The sequence below is a fragment of the Pristiophorus japonicus genome, chromosome 7 (assembly GCF_044704955.1).
Source record: "Pristiophorus japonicus isolate sPriJap1 chromosome 7, sPriJap1.hap1, whole genome shotgun sequence".
In the NCBI taxonomy this organism is placed as follows: domain Eukaryota; kingdom Metazoa; phylum Chordata; class Chondrichthyes; family Pristiophoridae; genus Pristiophorus; species Pristiophorus japonicus.
The window spans coordinates 218834452-218853635 of NC_091983.1; the positions used below are offsets into that span (position 1 = coordinate 218834452).

Sequence of the window (19184 nt, forward strand, 5' to 3'; positions counted from 1 at the left end):
TCTATAATTCCCTGTTTTCTCTCTCCCTCCTTTTTTAAAAAGTGGGGTTACATTGGCTACCCTCCACTCTATAGGAACTGATCCAGAGTCAATGGAATGTTGGAAAATGACTGTCAATGCATCCACTATTTCCAAGGCCACCTCCTTAAGTACTCTGGGATGCAGTCCATCAGGCCCTGGAGATTTATCGGCCTTCAATCCCACCAATTTCCCCAACACAATTTCCCGGCTAATAAGGATTTCCCTCAGTTCCTCCTCCTTACTAGACCCCCCGACCCCTTTTATAACCGGAAGGTTGTTTGTGTCCTCTTTTGTGAATACCGAACCAAAGTACTTGTTCAATTGGTCCGCCATTTCTTTGTTCCCCGTTATGACTTTCCCTGATTCTGACTGCAGGGGACCTACGTTTGTCTTTACTAACCTTTTTCTCTTTACATATCTATAGAAAGTTTTGCAATCCGTCTTAATGTTCCCTGCAAGCTTCTTCTCATACTCCATTTTCCCTGCCCTAATCAAACCCTTTGTCCTCCTCTGCTGAGTTCTAAATTTCTCCCAGTCCCCAGGTTCGCTGCTATTTCTGGCCAATTTGTATGCCACTTCCTTGGCTTTAATACTATCCCTGATTTCCCTTGATAGCCACGGTTGAGCCACCTTCCCTTTTTTATTTTTATGCCAGACAGGAATGTACAATTGTTGTAGTTCATCCATGCGGTCTCTAAATGTCTGCCATTGCCCATCCACAGTCAACCCCTTAAGTATCATTCGCCAATCCATCCCAGCCAATTCACGCCTCATACCTTCAAAGTTAGCCTTCTTTAAGTTCTGGACCATGGTCTCTGAATTAACTGTTTCATTCTCCATCCTAATGCAGAATTCCACCATATTATGGTCACTCTTCCCCAAGGGGCCTCGCACAACGAGATTGCTAATTAATCCTCTCTCATTACATAACACCCAGTCTAAGATGGCCTCCCCCCGAGTTGGTTCCTCGACATATTGGTCTAAAAAACCATCCCTTATGCACTCCAGGAAATCCTCCTCCACCGTATTGCTTCCAGTTTGGTTAGCCCAATCTATGTGCATATTAAATTCACCCATTATAACTGCTGTACCCTTATTGCATGCACCCCTAATTTCCTGTTTGATGCCCTCCCGAACATCACTACTACTGTTTGGAGATCTGTACACAACTCCCACTAACGTTTTTTGCCCTTTGGTGTTCTGTAGCTCTACCCATATAGATTCCACATCATCCAAGCTAATGTCCTTCCTAACTATTGCCTTAATCTCCTCCTTAACCAGCAATGCTACCCCACCTCCTTTTCCTTTTATTCTATCCTTCCTGAATGTTGAATACCCCTGGATGTTGAGTTCCCAGCCCTGATCATCCTGGAGCCACGTCTCCGTAATCCCAATCACATCATATTTGTTAACATCTATTTGCACAGTTAATTCATCCACCTTATTGCGGATACTCCTTGCATTAAGACACAAAGCCTTTAGGCTTGTTTTTTTAACACCCTCTGAAGTAACAGAACTACTTAAACTAACCCTGTTTTTCTCCTTGGGAATCCAGGTCCCTCCCACGTTACTTCAAAGGAATTTTAAAAAAATTGGTGTCGATAGGTGCATATTTCACACTTGATCACGAGAACTGTTTATATGGGCTATTCCACTCCAGCCCAAAGTTCCCCCTCTATCAGCTGTAGTAATTATAAATGAGCTGCGGTTTGGGGTTGATCAAGTTGTAGGGAAATAAACGGAAGGATCCTGGTCTCATGTTTGCACTTTTAGCCTCCAGACTGCAGAAAGGAGCCCACTGCACCCAGGATTCTAGAACAGGATGTCGAAATGCAAAAGTAAAAGTGGTTCGATTTAGTCTTCTATGTCAACCATTCATTCAATCCCTTGTTTTATCAGTAATCTTACGGCTCATGAATCAAGATGTCGATTTATATGCAGTTATTGTTCTATGTGGTTTCATTCCCATGGAATGTTACTCTGCTGACAATTTGCATTGTAAAAGGCTCCGACTATAAAAGTCACTTTTATAGCATTCAGTTTTTTTTTAATAAATACAACACACACACATTGTTTAAGTAGGAGCAGACTTTCCAAGTCCTGCTTGGGTCCTCAATACAGTTTGTGTTGAAGTGACTGTATGGAGTTTAAACTCTGGCTGCAAAACTGACCCGCTTTTCCATGAATAGGGCCATTATGAAAGATCCTGTGGTCACAGAGTGTGCTGGGGGGGGCGGGGGGGGGGGAGGTGGTTAGACCACTCATTCCAGTACCAAGATACCAAGATTTCCCCTGTGGCTTTCAAAATAAAATTCTATTTCACCCGATCCTTCCTTCCCACCATCTGACAATTTCCTCTTCTCTCAAAAGGATGAGTGCCTGGCTGAGCGGTTATCACTGCGTACAAGGGGTGATGTGCTTCATGATCAATGTGGTCTCCCACAACTTGTTCTGATCATCTTAGAGAGTCGGAGAGGAATTTCCTAGAATTCTCTTTCCCCTAATTTAGTCTAGGGTTTTTTTTTAAATTTATGATTTTGTCTCTCCCAGGAGTTTACATGGCTGCTGGTGGATAAGGACGTGTTTATTCGCAACACCAGAAACTCTGATTGGTCCCCTTGGAGGACAAGACACACCCAGCAATTCCTCTGGAATGTGTAACTAGATCCTTTCTGCCAATGTAATCAATTACTTTTGCAAACTGTAATTCGAGCCATTCTGACTGCCGACTCCAGACAGACAGAGCTCACTTGGAACGGACAGGGCTCACCCTCACGGGATAATTTCTTCTCCCACCCCACCACCCAAGTTCCTGACCTCCTCCCACCACCCAAGTTCCTGACTCTCTACCGCAGGCCAAGTTCCTGACTCTCTCCCTTCCCCCCCCGCCCGCCCCCCCCCCCCCCCACACAGATGGGGCATTGTGTGTGGGTCAGATTAACAGGTTTATTGAGTATGAAGCGAATAGTGACAGTGTCATGACTTCTGGATTTCATCCAGTCCAATTATGTCACTTGCCACACATGGAGTGAGCTGCACGCCGAGTACTGCACATGCGCGGCCAAGGTGACAGTGCTCATGCAGAAGGGGATTAGTTGCGCATGTGTAAAAAGGCGCGGGGCTAACCGCGCCCATGCGCAGAAGGACACAATTGTTTGTGCAGATAATCACTTTGGGTGGATAGGCAACATTGGGGGGAGGGGTCCTGTATGGGACAGGCTCAATGGACCAGTTGTTTGGTTCTTGTCCATCATTCTTGTTTGTACTCCTATAGGTTCTGACTCAGTCTGGGATATGGTTTCTTTGATACAAGTGGCCGTTCTTCCTGTGTGAGTATCGGCAGCAACAGCCTATTCAACTTCAGGGAGAGGGCATTACTGCGGAGATCTTTGTTTGCACTTTCAGTGAGTATTGCAGGCTATCAACCAGGAGCAGGCAGGCACTCGGGCTAATGGTTTTTTTCCCCCTCGCACCCCATCCAAGGATGTAAAGAGCAACTTCTGTACCATCTATCTGAGCACCTTCCCATGCAAGCGCAGGAGATGCAACCCCTGCCCTTTTACCACCTGTCCAGGGCCCTCCAGGTGAGATAGTGATTTACTTGTACTTCAGTATAGTGTATTCGCTGTTCACGATGCAGTCTCTTCTACATTGGGGAGATCAAACGCAGATTCGGTGCCCGCTTTGCGGAACACCTTCATTCAGTCCACAAATGTGACCCGAGTTTCCAGTCGCCTGTCGCTTTAATTCTCCGCGTCTCTGTCTCCGTCCTCAGCCTCTTGCACTGTTCCAACAAGGTTCAATGTAAGCTCAAGGAACAGCAACTTATCTTTTCATTAGGCTTTTACAGCCTTCTGAGCTCAACATCAAGTTCAACAATTTCAGACAACCATTGCCCCTATTTTTCCACATGGCAGCTGTTGACGATTCTGCCATTCTTATTTACATCGATGGGCCGAATGGCCTCCTACTGTGCTGCAACGATTCTATGATCTTTTGTTGCTTTACTTGTTCCATTACCATCTCCTTTTGTTTTGTGCTATATCTTTTGTCATTTAATCTCTCCTGCCTTCCACCCTATCACAGATCTTCCCTTTTGTTCTTTCCTCCCCTCCCCACTTTCCCTGCCCTTGCTTAAAATCTGTTGTATCTCTAACTTTTTGTAGTTTTGACGAAAGGTCATCAACCTGAAATGTTAACTCGATTTTTCCCTCCACAGATGGTGCCTGACCTGCTGAGTATTTCCAGCATTTTTTGTTTTCATTTCACTCTTCCAGTGATTAATTGAGTGAACTTCGGTTAGATTTAAGCAATTTGATGCCTTCTGCTAGCCTTTCCGCAGAGGATAAATAGTAATCGGTAAAAAAAGTGGTTGCCAATAATAAAAACAGAAAATACTGGTAATCTCAGCGGGCCAGGCAGCATCTGTGGAGAGAGAAACAGAGTTAACGTTTCAGGTCGAAGTTCCAAGGGGTTGCCAACTCTGCTTCAACCCAATCTTTGCTCCCTTAATCCGACTTTCAGTCCTCGCTCCCATTGCTCACTTCCTCTAGGCTGCAGGCACCTCTGCCTTCTGGTTATATTCCCAGATCTCGCTATTCTCTCCCGCTTGCCTCCCTTATTTCCCCTCGCGGTCTCTCTTTTAGCTTGGCACATGTTGCTCTCTGGCCCGTGCACTGTGATACGTGCGCACACTAGGTGCAGCAGAGCTGGTCTCCAGTCGTCTTGGATAACTCTTGCCACTGGACCAAGACCTAGCTCTGTCAAGCCCGTGTGGTGGCTGGTGTGCAACGGCCACCATACGTTAAAAAAAATCCACGCACAGACATCTTCCACCCTTCAGGATGTAGTTCGGGATTCGGAATATTCATGGAAACACTTGTGAACTCATCGCTTTTTGGCATGGAAGTAAGTCATCCTCGTTTCGAGGGACTGCCTATGATGTTGTTGCTCTCTCGTTCCTAGGTACAGTCCCGGTTCCTGCTTCTCCTTCCCTCCCTCCTCCTAACTCTAACCAGCTCTTGCTCCTTTTCTCCCCGCTTCTGATTTTAGTGTTGATAATTTCCTGATCAGTTGAAATTTCCAGCAACAAAATTATTCTTAAAAAGTGACTGAACACAGGTGTGGCGTTCATCCCACATGACTCTATTGAAAACAAACAACCTGTTCTTTACATGTGTGTGTTATTTACAGAGGAACAGTGTGTGTAATTCAGGACATTCAAGTCAATCCATTATAGGAGAGGACTAGTTAAAAACAGGTCATAGCTCCTAAAATGGCTTAGCAAGTTTATCTACACAGGCCCAGAGAAGTGACAGATTGGGTGCCTGGTTGGTCTGTGCCCAGCTAGTTGATTCCAGAGGTGGTACAACTGGCCTTGGGTTAGGGAGAGAAAAGCTCACTAGGGTTCCTGATCTCCATGTTTTGGGGTGTGCACGAGAGAACAAGATCAGGCTGAGTTGACCCATGGGGTTAGCTGTGACTCAGGTAGGTAGCACGCTCACCCACGTCTGAAGGTTGCAGATTCAAACCCCACTCCAGAGACCTGAGCACATACTCTATGCCAACACTTCAGTACTGTCAATGGTGCTGTTTTTTAAGATGAGATGCTAAAAGGAGACCCTGTCTGCCCTCTCAGGTGGATAATAGAATCATAGAAATTACGACTTAGGAGGAGGCAATTCGACCCATCGTATCCACGCCAGTCGAAAATGAGCTACCCACAGTCTAATCCCACCTTCCAGCACTAGCTCTATACGTAGCTCTATAGGTTACGGCTCTTTGGGCCCAAGTTTCCACATGATAAAAAAACGGGTGCCCCTCTGAGCTGGGCGCCCGTTTTTCGCGCCTAAAAAAAAACGAGCGATTCTGGAGCGTTCTGCAGCTCCTTGTCTGCTTGGCGTGGCGCCCAGGGGGGCGGAGCCTACACTCGCGCCAATTTTGTAAGTGGAAGGGGGTGGGTACTATTTAAATTAGTTTTTTCCCTGCCAGCAACGCTGCACGTGCGCATTGGAGCATTCGCGCATGCTCAGTGTGAAAAAAACATTGGCACTCGGCCATTTTTGTAGTTCTTTGTAGCTGTTTAGTTTTTGAACATTTTTTAATAAAAGTACATTGCCATCAGCACAGAGGCTTCTTGTAGCAGTGAGAAGGGTGCAGGAAGCCTCAGAAAGTTGAGGCAGCCACTTCCCGACGACGACCTCCTTTTGCCGTCGGGAAATGGCTCCTCAATTTCTGAGGCTTCCTGCAGCCTTTTCTCTTTCCCGCCAGCCGTCTGGAACGGCTCCATTCCCTCCTCCTCCCCCGCCCCCCGCGTTCGGTCGGCTCCCTTCTCTCCCCCCCCACCGCGTTCGGTCGGCTCGCTTCTCTCCCACCCCCCCGCGTTTGTCGGCTCCCTTCTCTCCCCTCCCCCCGCGTTTGTCGGCTCCCTTCTCTCCCCTCCCCCCGCGTTTGTCGGCTCCCTTCTCTCCCCTCCCCCCGCGTTCGTCGGCTCCCTTCCCTTCCCTCCTCCCCCCCCGCATTCGGTCGGCTCCCTCTCTCCCCCCCCCTCCCCCCCCCGCCCGCGTTCGGTCGGCTCCCTCCTCCCCCCCGGCCCGCGTTCGGTCGGCTCCCTCCTCCTCTCCTCCCCCCCACCCCCCCTGCCCGCCCGCATTCGGTGGGTCGGCTCCCTCGTTTTGTGAGGCTTGCTGCACCATTCTCCCTGGCTGAAGCACGTTCACACAGGTAGGAAGATGGTTTATTTAATCTTTTCTTTGCTTATAAATGTTTATTCAGGTTGGATTTATTTGTATAATATTTGTATAAGTATAAATAAGGATTTATTGTAGAATTTAATGAGTTCCCTTCCCCCCCCCCCCCCCAATCTGGACGCCTAATTTGTAACCTGCGCCTGATTTTTTTATGTGTAGAACAGGTTTTTTCAGTTCTACAAAAATCTTCACTGGCTCCATTCTACTTTAGTTTGGAGTAAATTTTCACTGTGGAAACTTTCAAATCAGGCGTCAGTGGCCGGACACGCCCCCTTTTGAAGAAAAAATTCTGTTCCAAAGTAGAACTGTTCTACCTGACTAGAACTGCAGAAAAAAAAATGTGGAGAATTGCAAATTCTAAGATAGTCCGTTCTCCACCAGTTGCTCCTAAAAATCAGGCGCAAATCATGTGGAAACTTGGGCCCTATAAGTGCACATCCAAGTACCTTTCAAATGTGATGAGGGTTTCTGCCCCTACCGCCCTTTCAGGCAGTGAGTTCTAGATCCCCACCAGCCTCTGGGTGAAGAAGTGTTCTCTCATCAGCCCTCTAATCCTTCCCCCAACTACTTTAAACCTATGATCCCTGGTTATTGACCCTCCTGCTAAGGGAACTAGGTCCTTCCTATCCATTCTATCTAGGCCCCTCAATTAAATCTCCCCTCAGCCTCTTCTGTTTCACGGAAAACAACCACAGCCTATTCAATCTTTCCTCATAGTTAGTTTTCCAGTTAAGGCAACATCCTCGTAAATCTCCTCGGCACTCTTTCCTTCCTGTAATGTGATGACCAGAACTGCATGGAGTACTCTAGCTGTCGCCTAACTAGTGTTGTTTACAGTTCTAGCATAACTTCCTTGCTCTTGTATTCTATGCCTCGGCTAATCAAGAAAAGCATTCCATATGCTTTTTTAACTACCTTACCGACCTGTCCTGATACCTTTAATGATCTGTGGATATGCATTCCAAGGTCCCTCTGTTCCTCCACCTCTCTCAGTATCCTCCCATTTATTGTGTATTCCTTTGCCTTGTTGCCCCTCCCAAAATGTATTACATCAAACTTTTCTGGATTGAATTCCATTTGCCACTTTTCTGCCCGACTGACCAGTTCATCGATATCTTCCTGCAGTCTAGAACTTTCCTCCTCACTGACAACCACACGGCCAATTTTTGCATCATCTGCAAATTTCTTTATCATGCCCCCTACATTTAAGTCTAAATAATTAATATATACTACAAAAAGCAAGGACCCGAGTACTAAGCCCCGTGGAAACTGCCTTCCAGTCACAAAAACTCCCCTCACCATTACCTTTGCTTCCTGCCAGTGAGCCAATTTACCATTCTCCCTTGGATCCCATGGGCTTTTACTTTTTTTAAATCAGCCTACCATGTGGGATCTTGTCGAAAGCCTCGCTAAAATCCATGTAAACTACATCAAGCACACTGACCCCATCGACACTCCATATTACCTCCTCAAAGAACTCAATCAATTTAATCAGACATCACCTTCCCGTAGCAAATCCATCCTGACTGTCCTTGATTAATCCATGTCTTTCAAATGAAGGTTTATACTGTTCCTCAGAATCGATTCCAGTAATTTGCCCACCACCGAGGTTAAACTAACTAGCCTGTAATTGCTTGGTTTATCCCTTCCTCCTTTTTTGAATAATGGTACAATATTAGCAGTTCTCCAATCCTCTGGCATAACTCCTCGAGCCAGGGAGGATTGAAAAAGATCCCATGTCACTATTCTCCCCTGGCTAAGATTTATTCCTAAACCAACATTACTAAAAACAGATTATCTGTTCAATATCTCATTGCTGCTTGTGGGACATTGCTGTGTGGAAATTGGCTGCCGCTTTCCCTACATTAAGAATATAAATAGGAGCAGGAGTAGGCCATTTGGCCCTTGGAGCCTCCGCCGCCATTCAATAAGATCATGGCTGATCTTTAACCTCAACTCCACCTTCCCGCACTATCCCCATATCCCTTGATTCCCTTAATATTCAAAAATCTAGATCGATCTCTACCTTGAATATACCCAACAACTGAGCATCCGCAGCCCACTGGAGTAGAGAATTCCAAAGATTCACAACCCTTTGAGTGAAAAATTTCTCCTCACCTCAGTCCGAAATGACTGACCCCTTATTCTGAGACTGTAACCCCTGGTTCTAGACTCCCCAGACAGGAGAAACATCCTCCCACCATCTACCCTGTCAAGTCCTGTAAAAAAATTTATTTGTTTCATTGAGATCACCTCTCCTAAATTCTAGGGAATATAGGCCTTTATTATAAGCCTACATTACACTTCAAATGTATTTAATTGGCTGTAAAGTGTTTTGGGATGTCCTGAGGTCTTGAAAGTATTTCTTTCTTTAGCTGAAATGAACTCCCAAACATTGAATGGCCTGCCAGCACTCAATGTCAAGGCTCACGTATGAATAATAGTCACTTGAGTACTGGAAGTCAAATGCCACCCATGGGGCTACATCTTAGTAAGGAGAAGAGGCAAAGAGGGCTAAAATTGGCTAATGGGGAAAAACAAGTCATCACTAAGCCTACACAATTCTGACACAATTAGAAAAGGTAAATCACTGCATTTTATCACATCTAAAGCAACACTAGATGCAACATTATTGGGAGACTCACCTCACAATGTTTCCCTGTAAAGTGTCAGTCCATTTGAAGTTCTGAATGAACCGCAGTTTGTTTTCTTGTGTTGTGCCATCCAGGGATGTTATAAAACCTTGGGAAGGTGGAAGGGTAGAAAGAGAAATGTGAGCAAACTATGATATCACTTTTCCCACTTTATTTTGTTATTGAGTTGTACAAGAATTCATGACATGCTTTCTCAAGTCCGAATAAGAGAGAATATCGCGCTTTGTAGGTTATACAATACTTGCGGATATTATACATCGAGGTGCTCTATAGTTCTTTGCACAGATGCAGTTAACTGACAGGGTAAGGGTTGGTTCCTAGTCAGAAAGCTCAGACGGCAGGTGGTTTTATTGGACATCAGTTGGAGAACGTCTAGAGGCGAAGGGTAAGGTGGGAAGAGGTTACGATCCATCTATTCTGAGGCAGGCTAAGGAGCCCATTTGGTTGTGAAGGCTTGATGAAGGTCCATAACTTTTTGGTATTTTCCTGACACCAAGAAAAGTCTGTGCTTTGCTTGGCAGATGTTCTAGTGAAGAACCTATAGATCTCTCCTACAGGCAAAATCTCCCACTTTGCTCAACACCTTCTTTTGAGTAGTGTTAGTCCATCACCTGCAACAATCCACGAGTTAACTTGTGCACCGCGCCATCATGGAGTACCTTAACATCCGCACTACCAACGACTGGGTTAAGTTCGTTGGTGTAGGTGCGCAGCTTTGCCTGAACCGGGACCAACTTGGGTCATTCAGCTTGATTGTCCCATTGCCTCTCAAAGGCTCCTTGATTCATTACTGACTGGCTCGCCCCCATGTCCACTTCCATGAAGACTGGAACGCCATCTATCTCGACTTCCATCTTCAGCGGGGAACACTCGTTGGTGCAGGTAAACCTCGTAGTGGGGCTGAGTTGCCTCTCTGCCGATCATTTCATAATCTGCGCTGAATTCATGGCCATTTGCAGAGTCTTCATCAACAGAGAGTCATATTTCTCTTACACATTCGCTGGAGGTGGCCCTTTGTGCTGCAGCCTTTGCATACATAGGCTTTAAAACGCCACTGGTGAGCCCTGTGATTCCCTCCACAACGCTAGCATGGGGCTACTCGGTTAGCCCCCCTCGGCAGACTCTGAGTTAAGGGGCTCAGGGGGTCTGTTCTCTCTCCCCTGAGAAGGTTCACGTTCTACAATCCAGCCTCTAAAAGGTGCCACTCTGTGCACAGTACTTGCCGGGTTTGAGTCCTGAGGGTGAGTCATCTGCCTCGAACCGCAGATTGAGGTCCTGAATGCCTGGCTCACAGAGATGGCCTTCTGCAGTGTGACTGTGGTATCCGCAGACAGTAGCTTATGAAGAAGGCCCTCATGGCCGATTCCAATGACAAAAATGTCCCGCAGCGCTTTGGTGAGGTGGTCACCGAAATCACACGGTGCCGCCAACCTCCTGAGGTCTGCAGCGTATTTCGCGATTTCCTGGTCTTTGGGCCGTCGGTGGGTGTAGAACCGGTGCCTGGCTGTGAGGATGCTCTCCTTGGGCTTTAGTTGCTCATGGATCAGTGTTACGAGCTCCTCGTATGTCTTGGTCGTTGTCTTCGCTGGTGCCAGCAAGTTCCTGATGAGGTCATAGATGGTGGGCCCACAACTGGTCAGCAGGATAGCTTTGCGCTTGCCAGCCAGTGTGGCCAGGTTGTCTCCTGCCAGGTCGTTTGCTGTGAGGAAATGTTCGAGCCTCTCCACAAAGGCGTCCCAATCATCACTATCGGCGAACTGCTGCAACGTGCCAAGGGTAGCCATTTTCGCGTGAAAGTCCGCAATCTCATCGCCAATTGTTATGTCTTTAGATGCTCTGATAATGACTCCACGAGGCAATGTCTTATACTTGAACTGTAGTGACCGTAGTCCTTTATTGATAACTCCAGAGTGAGGATCACACCTGGTGGCCTGCTTTTTATACTAGGCCACACACACCTGTACAGGTAACCTACAAGTCTTCTACTGCTGTGCCCTCTGGTACCTTGTGATAGTACAAACAGTAGCCATCTAGGATACATGACAGTAATAACCACACCAATGACTTCTGCATATCCATTATCCTTGTCCAGCAATTCAACCAGATCATTGTTTCCAAATTCCTCAATGACCTTCCCCACCCAAATTGAGAAACCCTTCCACCCCTATGTCACAACCCAAATTCTCCATTCCTTCTGCTCACTTGTACCCGCGCACACTCTGCAGCCAAAATTGTCAGGCACCATGCCCTGCTCTCTCAAAATCTTTGGCCTAAACCATTTTATTTTGTCATCTCTTCCATCACCTTCAATACCCTCAAAGAAAGCACCTTTTAGTGCTTTATGTCTCTCAGCAGTTCCCAAAGCTCTTCATTTAGAACCCTTATAGGGGAGTGAGAGCAACATACAACCAAACAGTCTGGCCTGGGTTCAAATCCAGATCCGGGAGATTAAATTATATTAATATACTGTGTCATGCAATCCATAGATATTTAAAAAAAAACACATCAGAAAGCAAGAATACATTCATATAGTGCCTTTCACATACTCAAGGCATTCCTAAACACTTTACACTTTTGATGTGTAGTCACTGTTGTAACGTCGGAAATGTGATAGCCAATTTGTGTACAGCAAGATCCCACAAACAGCAGAGAGACAACAGGTAATCTGTTTTGGTGCTGTTGATGGATAAATATTGACCAGGACACCAGGGAGAACTCCCTGCTCTTTTTTGAATACTGCTATGGGATCTTTCACATCAGTTAAGAAGAAGCCTTGGTTGAACGTCTCCTTCAAAAGATAGCATCTCCGACACAGCAGCACTCCCACAGCCTGGATTGTTCCCACATTCCAGGAGTGGGGCTCGAACCCATGACCTTCTCATTTAGAAGCATAAGTGCCAGCACTGAGCCAAAGCTACCTCACTGATTCCTGTGCCTGGTACAAAATTAGTCTAACATCTGTCGTTGGGAAAATGCTGGAGTCCATCATTAAGGAAGCAGTATCAGGACATTTGGAAAATCATAATGCAGTCAACAAAGTCAGCATGATTTTATGAAAGGGAAATCACGTTTGACAAATCTGCTGGAGTTCTTTGAGGATGTAATGAGCAGGGTGGATAAAGGGGAACCAGTGGATGTGGTGTTTTTCGATTTCCAGAAGGCATTCGATAAGACCTCATGGGGTTGGGGGTAATATATTAGCATGGATAGAGAATTGGCTAACTAACAGAAAATTGGGATAAAATGGGTCATTTTCCAGTTGGCAAATGGTAACTATTGGGGTGCCACAGGGATCGGTGCTGGGGCCTCAACTATTTACAATCTATATTAATGACTTGGATGAAGGCACAGAGTGTAATATAGCTAAGGTTGCTGAATGCACAAAGATGGGTGGGAAAGCAAGTTGTGAGGAGGACACAAACAATCTGCAAAGGAATATAGATAGGCTAAGTGAGTGGACAAAATTTGGCAGATGAGAGTTAGGAGTACAGGTTGTAACTCTCCAGTCCGGCTCCCTCGAGACCTGAACGGTGCCGAAACAGAAAGTTTGCCAAACCATGGGATGTTATGCCTAGCCTAGGCTTACCGGTACCTGAAGACAGCGCCCAGACTCCTGAACGCCTCTGCCACGCTCCAGCTGCGCAACTCAGGCCTCGCTCTCTCTCTCCGTGCTGATTTGCTGTTTTTTTTTAAAAAGGTTGTGTCTCCCCGCTGCCCCCGGACGCGGACCCACCGCAGCACCCCCTCCGCCGCTGCACACCGAACCTCCGCCGACCATGTCGGTCACGCTCCAGGCACGGGACTGATGCTAAACCACGGGTGGTGCCAGATCAGAGTGTCCCGGACTGGAGGGGTACAACCTGTATAATGTGGGAAAGTGTGAGGTTATCCACTTTGTCAGGAAAAATAAAAAAAGGAAATTATTTAAATGGAGAGAGATTACAAAATGCTGCAGTACAAAAAGTTAGTATGCAGTTACAGCAAGTAATCAGGAAGGCAAATGGAATGTTGGCCTTTATTGCAAGGGGATAGAGTATAAAAGTAGAGAAGTCCTGCTACACCTGTACAGGGTATTGGTGAGGCCACACCTGGAGTACTGCGTACAGTTTTGGTCTCCTTATTTAAGGAGGGATATACAGGTTGAGCGTCCAAAACTCGGAGTTCCAGAATCCGGAATGTTCCAGAATCCAGACCGATTGGTGGCAGGGTTGTCCGGAATCGGTAAAATGTTCTGGAATCCAGATCTGCCGACCCGGTCGACCTCGGGGCTCACCTCCACTCGCCACGGCCTCACCTTACCGCCGCTGACTTTACCCCGCCGTTGCTCGCCTCGCCTCGTCCCGCCTGCCGCCGCTGCCCTCATCTCGGGGCCTCCTCACCAGCCTGCCCAAACGCCGCCGGGGGCCCGACTGAACGCCGCCTCCTCCTCCTCCTCCTCGGCGGCTGGGGCCCGCCCGACGACATCCCGGACGGGGCCAGCGACCCGAACAGATCTTCGGAGAACACTCCCCCCCCCCCCTCCCCGGGCTTGGGTGGTTCCGGATTCGTGATGTCAGAAAGAAGTTCCAAAGTCCGGAAAAACGCAAAATCCGGAATGGCCTCGGTCCCGGATTTGGGACGCTGCACCTGTACTGACTTTGGAGGCAGTGCACTGAAGGTTCACTAGGTTGATTCCCGAGATGAAGGGGTCGACTTATGAAGAAAGGTTGAGCAGGTTGGGCCTATACATATTGGAGTTTAGAAGAATGAGTTGCGATCTTAAAGAAACATACTAAGGGAGCTCAATAAGGTAGATGCAGAGAAAATGTTTCCACTTGTAGGGGAATCTAGAACTTGGGGGCATAGTTTAAGAACAAGGAGTCACCCATTTAGAGCTGAGATGAGGAGGAATTTCTCTCTAAGGGTCGTAATTCTCTACCCCAGAGAGCTGTGGAGGCTGGGTCATTGAATATATTTAAGGTGGAGATAGACAGATTTTTGAATGATAGGGGAGTGATGGATTATGGGGAGCAAGCAAGGAAGTGGAGCTGAGTCCAAGATCAGATCAGCCATGATCATATTAAATGGCAGAGCAGGCTCAAGGGGCCAAATAGCCTATTCCTGCTCCTATTTCTTACGTAAAATTTAATAACGCTAATCCGGGACAAAATTAACAGTCACTTGGACAAGTATGGATTAATTAAGGGAAGCTAGCACGGATTTGTTAAAGGCAAATCGTGTTTAACCAACTTTATTGAATGTTCTGATGAGGTAACAGAGGGTTGATAATATATTTTATTTTGTAGTGCCTTTAACTTAGTAAAGCGGCCCAAGGCACTTCACAACACGTTAGATATTGACCATTGAGGGAAAGAGAGAAAAAGCGGGAGAAGGAATTGTAAAAAGAGGATAAAGGCTTGGTTCTGATGAGGGAAGTGCGGTTCAGGTGGTGCACATGGACTTCCAAAAGGCATTTGATAAAATGCCACATAATAGGCTTGCCAGTAAAGTTAAAGCCCATGGAATAAAAGGGACAGTGGTAGCATGGATACAAAATTGGCAAAGTGACAGGAAGCAGAGAGTAGTGGTGAATGGTTGTTTCTCGGACTGGAGGAAGGTATACAATTTTGGTAGGAAGAACAAGGAGAGGCAATATAAACTGAAGGACACAATTAAGGGGGTCCAGGAATAGAGAGACTTGGGGATACATGTGCATAAATCATTGAGGGTGGTAGGGCAGGTTGAGAAAGCGGTTTAAAAAAGCATATAGGTTCCTGGGCTTCATAAATAGAGGCATAGAGTTATGATGAACCTTTACAAAACACTGGTTTGGCCTCAACTGGAGTATTGTGTCCAATTCTGGGCACTACACTTTAGGAAGGATGTGAAGGCTTTTCAGAAGGTGCAGAAAAGATTTACGATAATGATTTCAGTGATAGGGACTTCAGTTACGTAGAAAGACTGGAGAAGCTGGGGTTCTTCTCCTTAGAGCAGAGAAGATTGAGAAGAGATTTGATGGAGGTGTTCAAAATCATAAGGGGTCTAGATAGAGTAGTTAGAGAGAGACTGTTCCTGTTGGCGGAAGGATTGAGAACCAGAGGACACAGATTTAAGGTGATTGGCAGAAGGTCCAAAGATGACATGAGGAAAAACATTTTTACACAGCGAGTGGTTAGGATCTGGAATGCACTGCCTGAAAGGGTGGGTGAGGCAGATTCAATCGCGGCTTTCAAAAGGGAATTAGATAAGTACCTGAAAGAAAAAAAATTGCAGGGCTATGGAGAAAGAGCGGGGGAGTGGGACTGGCTGAAATGCTCTTGCAGTGAGCTGGCACGGGCTCGACGGGCCGAATGGCATCCTACTGTGCTGTAACCATTCTATGATTCTATTCTGTGATAATGTTGGCATCAGATCTTTGATCTGTAGCTTTAACTACATTTCTACCTTGTAAGAGAGAAAAATAAGCATCCACTGCATTTTTCATCATGTCCATGTTACAATTCACATCTGTAAATAACTCCAGAAGTTTCAGCCTTGTGCTTCTCAAGTCACTGAAAGACAAAAAACAAATCATATTACTAACAGACTGTATAATCACCAACCTGGTATTAATTTGCAACAAGTGTACATGTTTATCTTTCATCTATTCTTTTAGATCCTGTCACATTGTTCTCTCAGTAAGGGCCTGTGGAAGAAAGAATCTATGAATCCATGGCTTATGAAAGAGGGAAGGGTTAAATTCTTTTTATTAGCTATGCTTAAAGAAATAATAAGACTAGAAAATAGCCACGCTTTTTAGCCTTGAAACTTACAGATGCAATTAAATAACTATCTGGTATTAAAAGGGAGTCTCCTTTGATTCTGCTTATTAGACTGTGAACAGAGAAAAACTATGCAAGGACAGATAGAGTGTGTACCTCCCGAGACGACCTTTGTACTCGCGGGACTAATGAATAAGATTCCTTTTCTATTTCTGTATTCAATTTCTGTATAAAGATAAGTGCAATTTGCTTGTACGACAGAGTTCTGCCTTGGTACGGTCCAAGCAAGCTCTCCAAGATATCTTGTTAGCTTTAGTAATAAACTTCTCTCGAAGCAACTTCTGAAAGTCTCCGCCCGAGTTAATTTAAGCTAAATAATTCCTCGACAGGGCCCATCCAGTTGATAAGCACATAAGAAACAGGAGCAGGAGTAGGCCATTCGGCCCATCGAGCCTGCTTCGCTATTTATGGCTGATCTTTTACCTCAACACCTTCTCATAAATCTGGATTCCCTTTGTATGCAAAAATCTATCGATCTCTGTCTTGGATATACTCAATGACTGAACATCCACAGCTTTCTAGCGTAGAGAATTGTAAAGATTCACCACCCTCTGAGTGAATCTATATTAATGACTTGGAAGAAGGGATCGAGTGTAACGTAGCCAAGTTTGCTAACGATACAAAGATGGGAGGAAAAGCAATGTGAGAGGAGGACACAAAAAACCTGCAAACGGACATAGACAGGCTAAGTGAGTGGGCAAGAATTTGGCAGATAGAGTATAATGTTGGAAAGTGAGGGGTCACACTCTTTGGCAGAAAAAAAATCAAAGAGCAGGTTATTATTTAAATGGAGAAAGATTGCAAAGTGCTGCAGTACAGCGGGACCTGGGGGTACTTGTGCATGAAGCACAAAAGGTTAGTATGCAGGTACAGCAAGTGATCAGGAAGGCCAGTGGAATCTTGGCCTTTATTGCAAAGGGGATGGAGTATAAAAGCAGGGAAGTCTTGCTACAGTTATACAGGGTATTGGTGAGGCCACACCAGGAATACTGCATACAGTTTTGGTTTCCAAAGGATATACTTGCTTTGGAGGCAGTTCAAAGAAGGTTCACAAGGTTGATTCCGGAGATGAGGGGGTTGACTTATGAGGAAAGGTCGAGTAGGTTGGGCCTCTACTCATTGGAATTCAGAAGAATGAGAGGTGATCTTATTGAAACATATAAGATTATGAGGATGCAGAGAGGATGTTTCCACTGATGGGGGAGACTAGAACTAGAGGGCATGATCTTAGAATAAGGGGCTGCCCATTTAAAACTGAGATGAGGAGGAATTGCTTCTCAGAGGGTTGTAAATCTGTGGAATTCGCTGCCTCAGAGAGCTGTGGGAACTGGGTCATTGAATAAATTTAAGACAGAGATAGACAGTTTCTTAAACGATAAGGGAATAAGGGGTTATGGGGAGCGGCGGGGAAGTGGACCCGAGTCCATGATCGGATCAGCCATGATCGTATTAAATGGTGGTGCAGGCTCGAGGGGCTGTGTAGCCAACCCCTTATTTTGAGACTGTGACCCTAGCTGTAGACTCCCCAGCTAAGGGAAACATCCTCATTGCACTGCCACTCTTAAGTTAGCTACTAGCAGGTGCTATGAATGCATTAAAGGCAATCCTTGTTCTATTTTCCTTAGGAAGAATCTCCTCACGACTGCCCTGCAGCATTCACCCACACGGACTGGCATAAATTTGAAAATTCTTGAAAGAGCAGCACATGATCAGGTTAACACATTGACAGCCTTCGAACAAGAATCGGAACCAGGATTGGCCCATACTTTAATTATAGAGCCTTGTGAAATTTAAGTATCAGCACTACAAGTTGCAAGTCTTTTGTTCTGTAATAAAGGCATAGCCAGAGCCAACTAGAGCAAGAATTTAACCCTGGTGGCAACTGCAAGCTCAGAAAGACTGAGAAAAAAATTGCACTATACCCTGTAGTACCAAAGGAAATGTCAGCCCCAAAGCCTGAGAAGGCACAAGTCAGGAGTATGATGGAATACGCCCCAAATGCCTGGATGAGTGCAGCTCCAACAATACTCAAGTTCAACACTTTCCAGGAAAAAGCAGCCCACTTGATTGGCACCCCATCCACCACCTTATATATTTTCTCCCTCCACCACCAACGCACCATGTTTGCAGTGTGCACCATCGACAAGATGCACTGCAGTAACTCACCAAGGCTTCTTCGACAGCACCTCCCAAACCTGCGACCTCTACCATCGAGAAGAACAGGGGCAGCAGGTGCATGGGAACACCATCACCTCCAAGTCACACACCATCTTGACTTGTAAATATATCGCCGTTCCTTTATTGTCACTGGGTCAAAATCCTGGAACTCCCTCCCAAAACAGCACTGTGGGAGTACCTTCACCACACGGACTGCAGTGGTTCAAAAAAGTGGCTCATCACCACCTTTTCACAGCAATTAGGGATGGGCAATTGCCAGCGATGCCCACATCGCAGGAATGAATGGCCTGGAAATTCCAGCCTCCCTGGGTCCATACGATAAGGGGATAAAGGGTTATGGGGAGCGGGCAGGTTCGTGGACCCAAGTCCATGATCGCATCAGCCATGATTGTATTAAATGGCAGAGAAGGCTCGAGGGGCCGTATGGCCTACTCCTGCTCCTGCTCCTATTCTTGACAGATCCAACGTATATCGGGAGCGAGGACATTTGCAAGGGCAAGATTGCGGGATTTACCCATATCTTGCCCAGCAAATGTCCTCAAAATTCCTGCCCCTGATAAAAGCAGGCGCATAGCCTCCTTTTACAGGCATAAGAGTTTAAAAATGTACAAAAATAGTTAAATTAAATTTTAAAAACACATTTTATTTTTAAAAACCCTGCCCACTATGTTAAATGTATTTTAAACCATAATTAAAAAAACTTTTTAAAAACTCAGAATTTTTAAAATATTAATTAACTTTAATTTCAATTAAGTTTAATTATGTGAGGTTTGTTTTTAATT

At 45.8% G+C, this 19184-nt stretch overlaps 1 protein-coding gene across 2 annotated transcripts in view; it reads right to left on the minus strand.

Moving 5' to 3' along the window:
* Positions 1-19184, minus strand: part of brox (BRO1 domain and CAAX motif containing) — a 65759-nt gene that overhangs the window by 35858 nt on the left and 10717 nt on the right. For both annotated transcript variants that reach the window (XM_070885811.1, XM_070885810.1), the window contains exons 2-3: positions 15848-15954; positions 9416-9512 (exon numbers count right to left, since the gene is read on the minus strand). In XM_070885811.1, coding sequence (XP_070741912.1) covers positions 9416-9512; positions 15848-15954 — 204 coding nt within the window. The remainder of the gene's footprint in view (positions 1-9415; positions 9513-15847; positions 15955-19184) is intronic.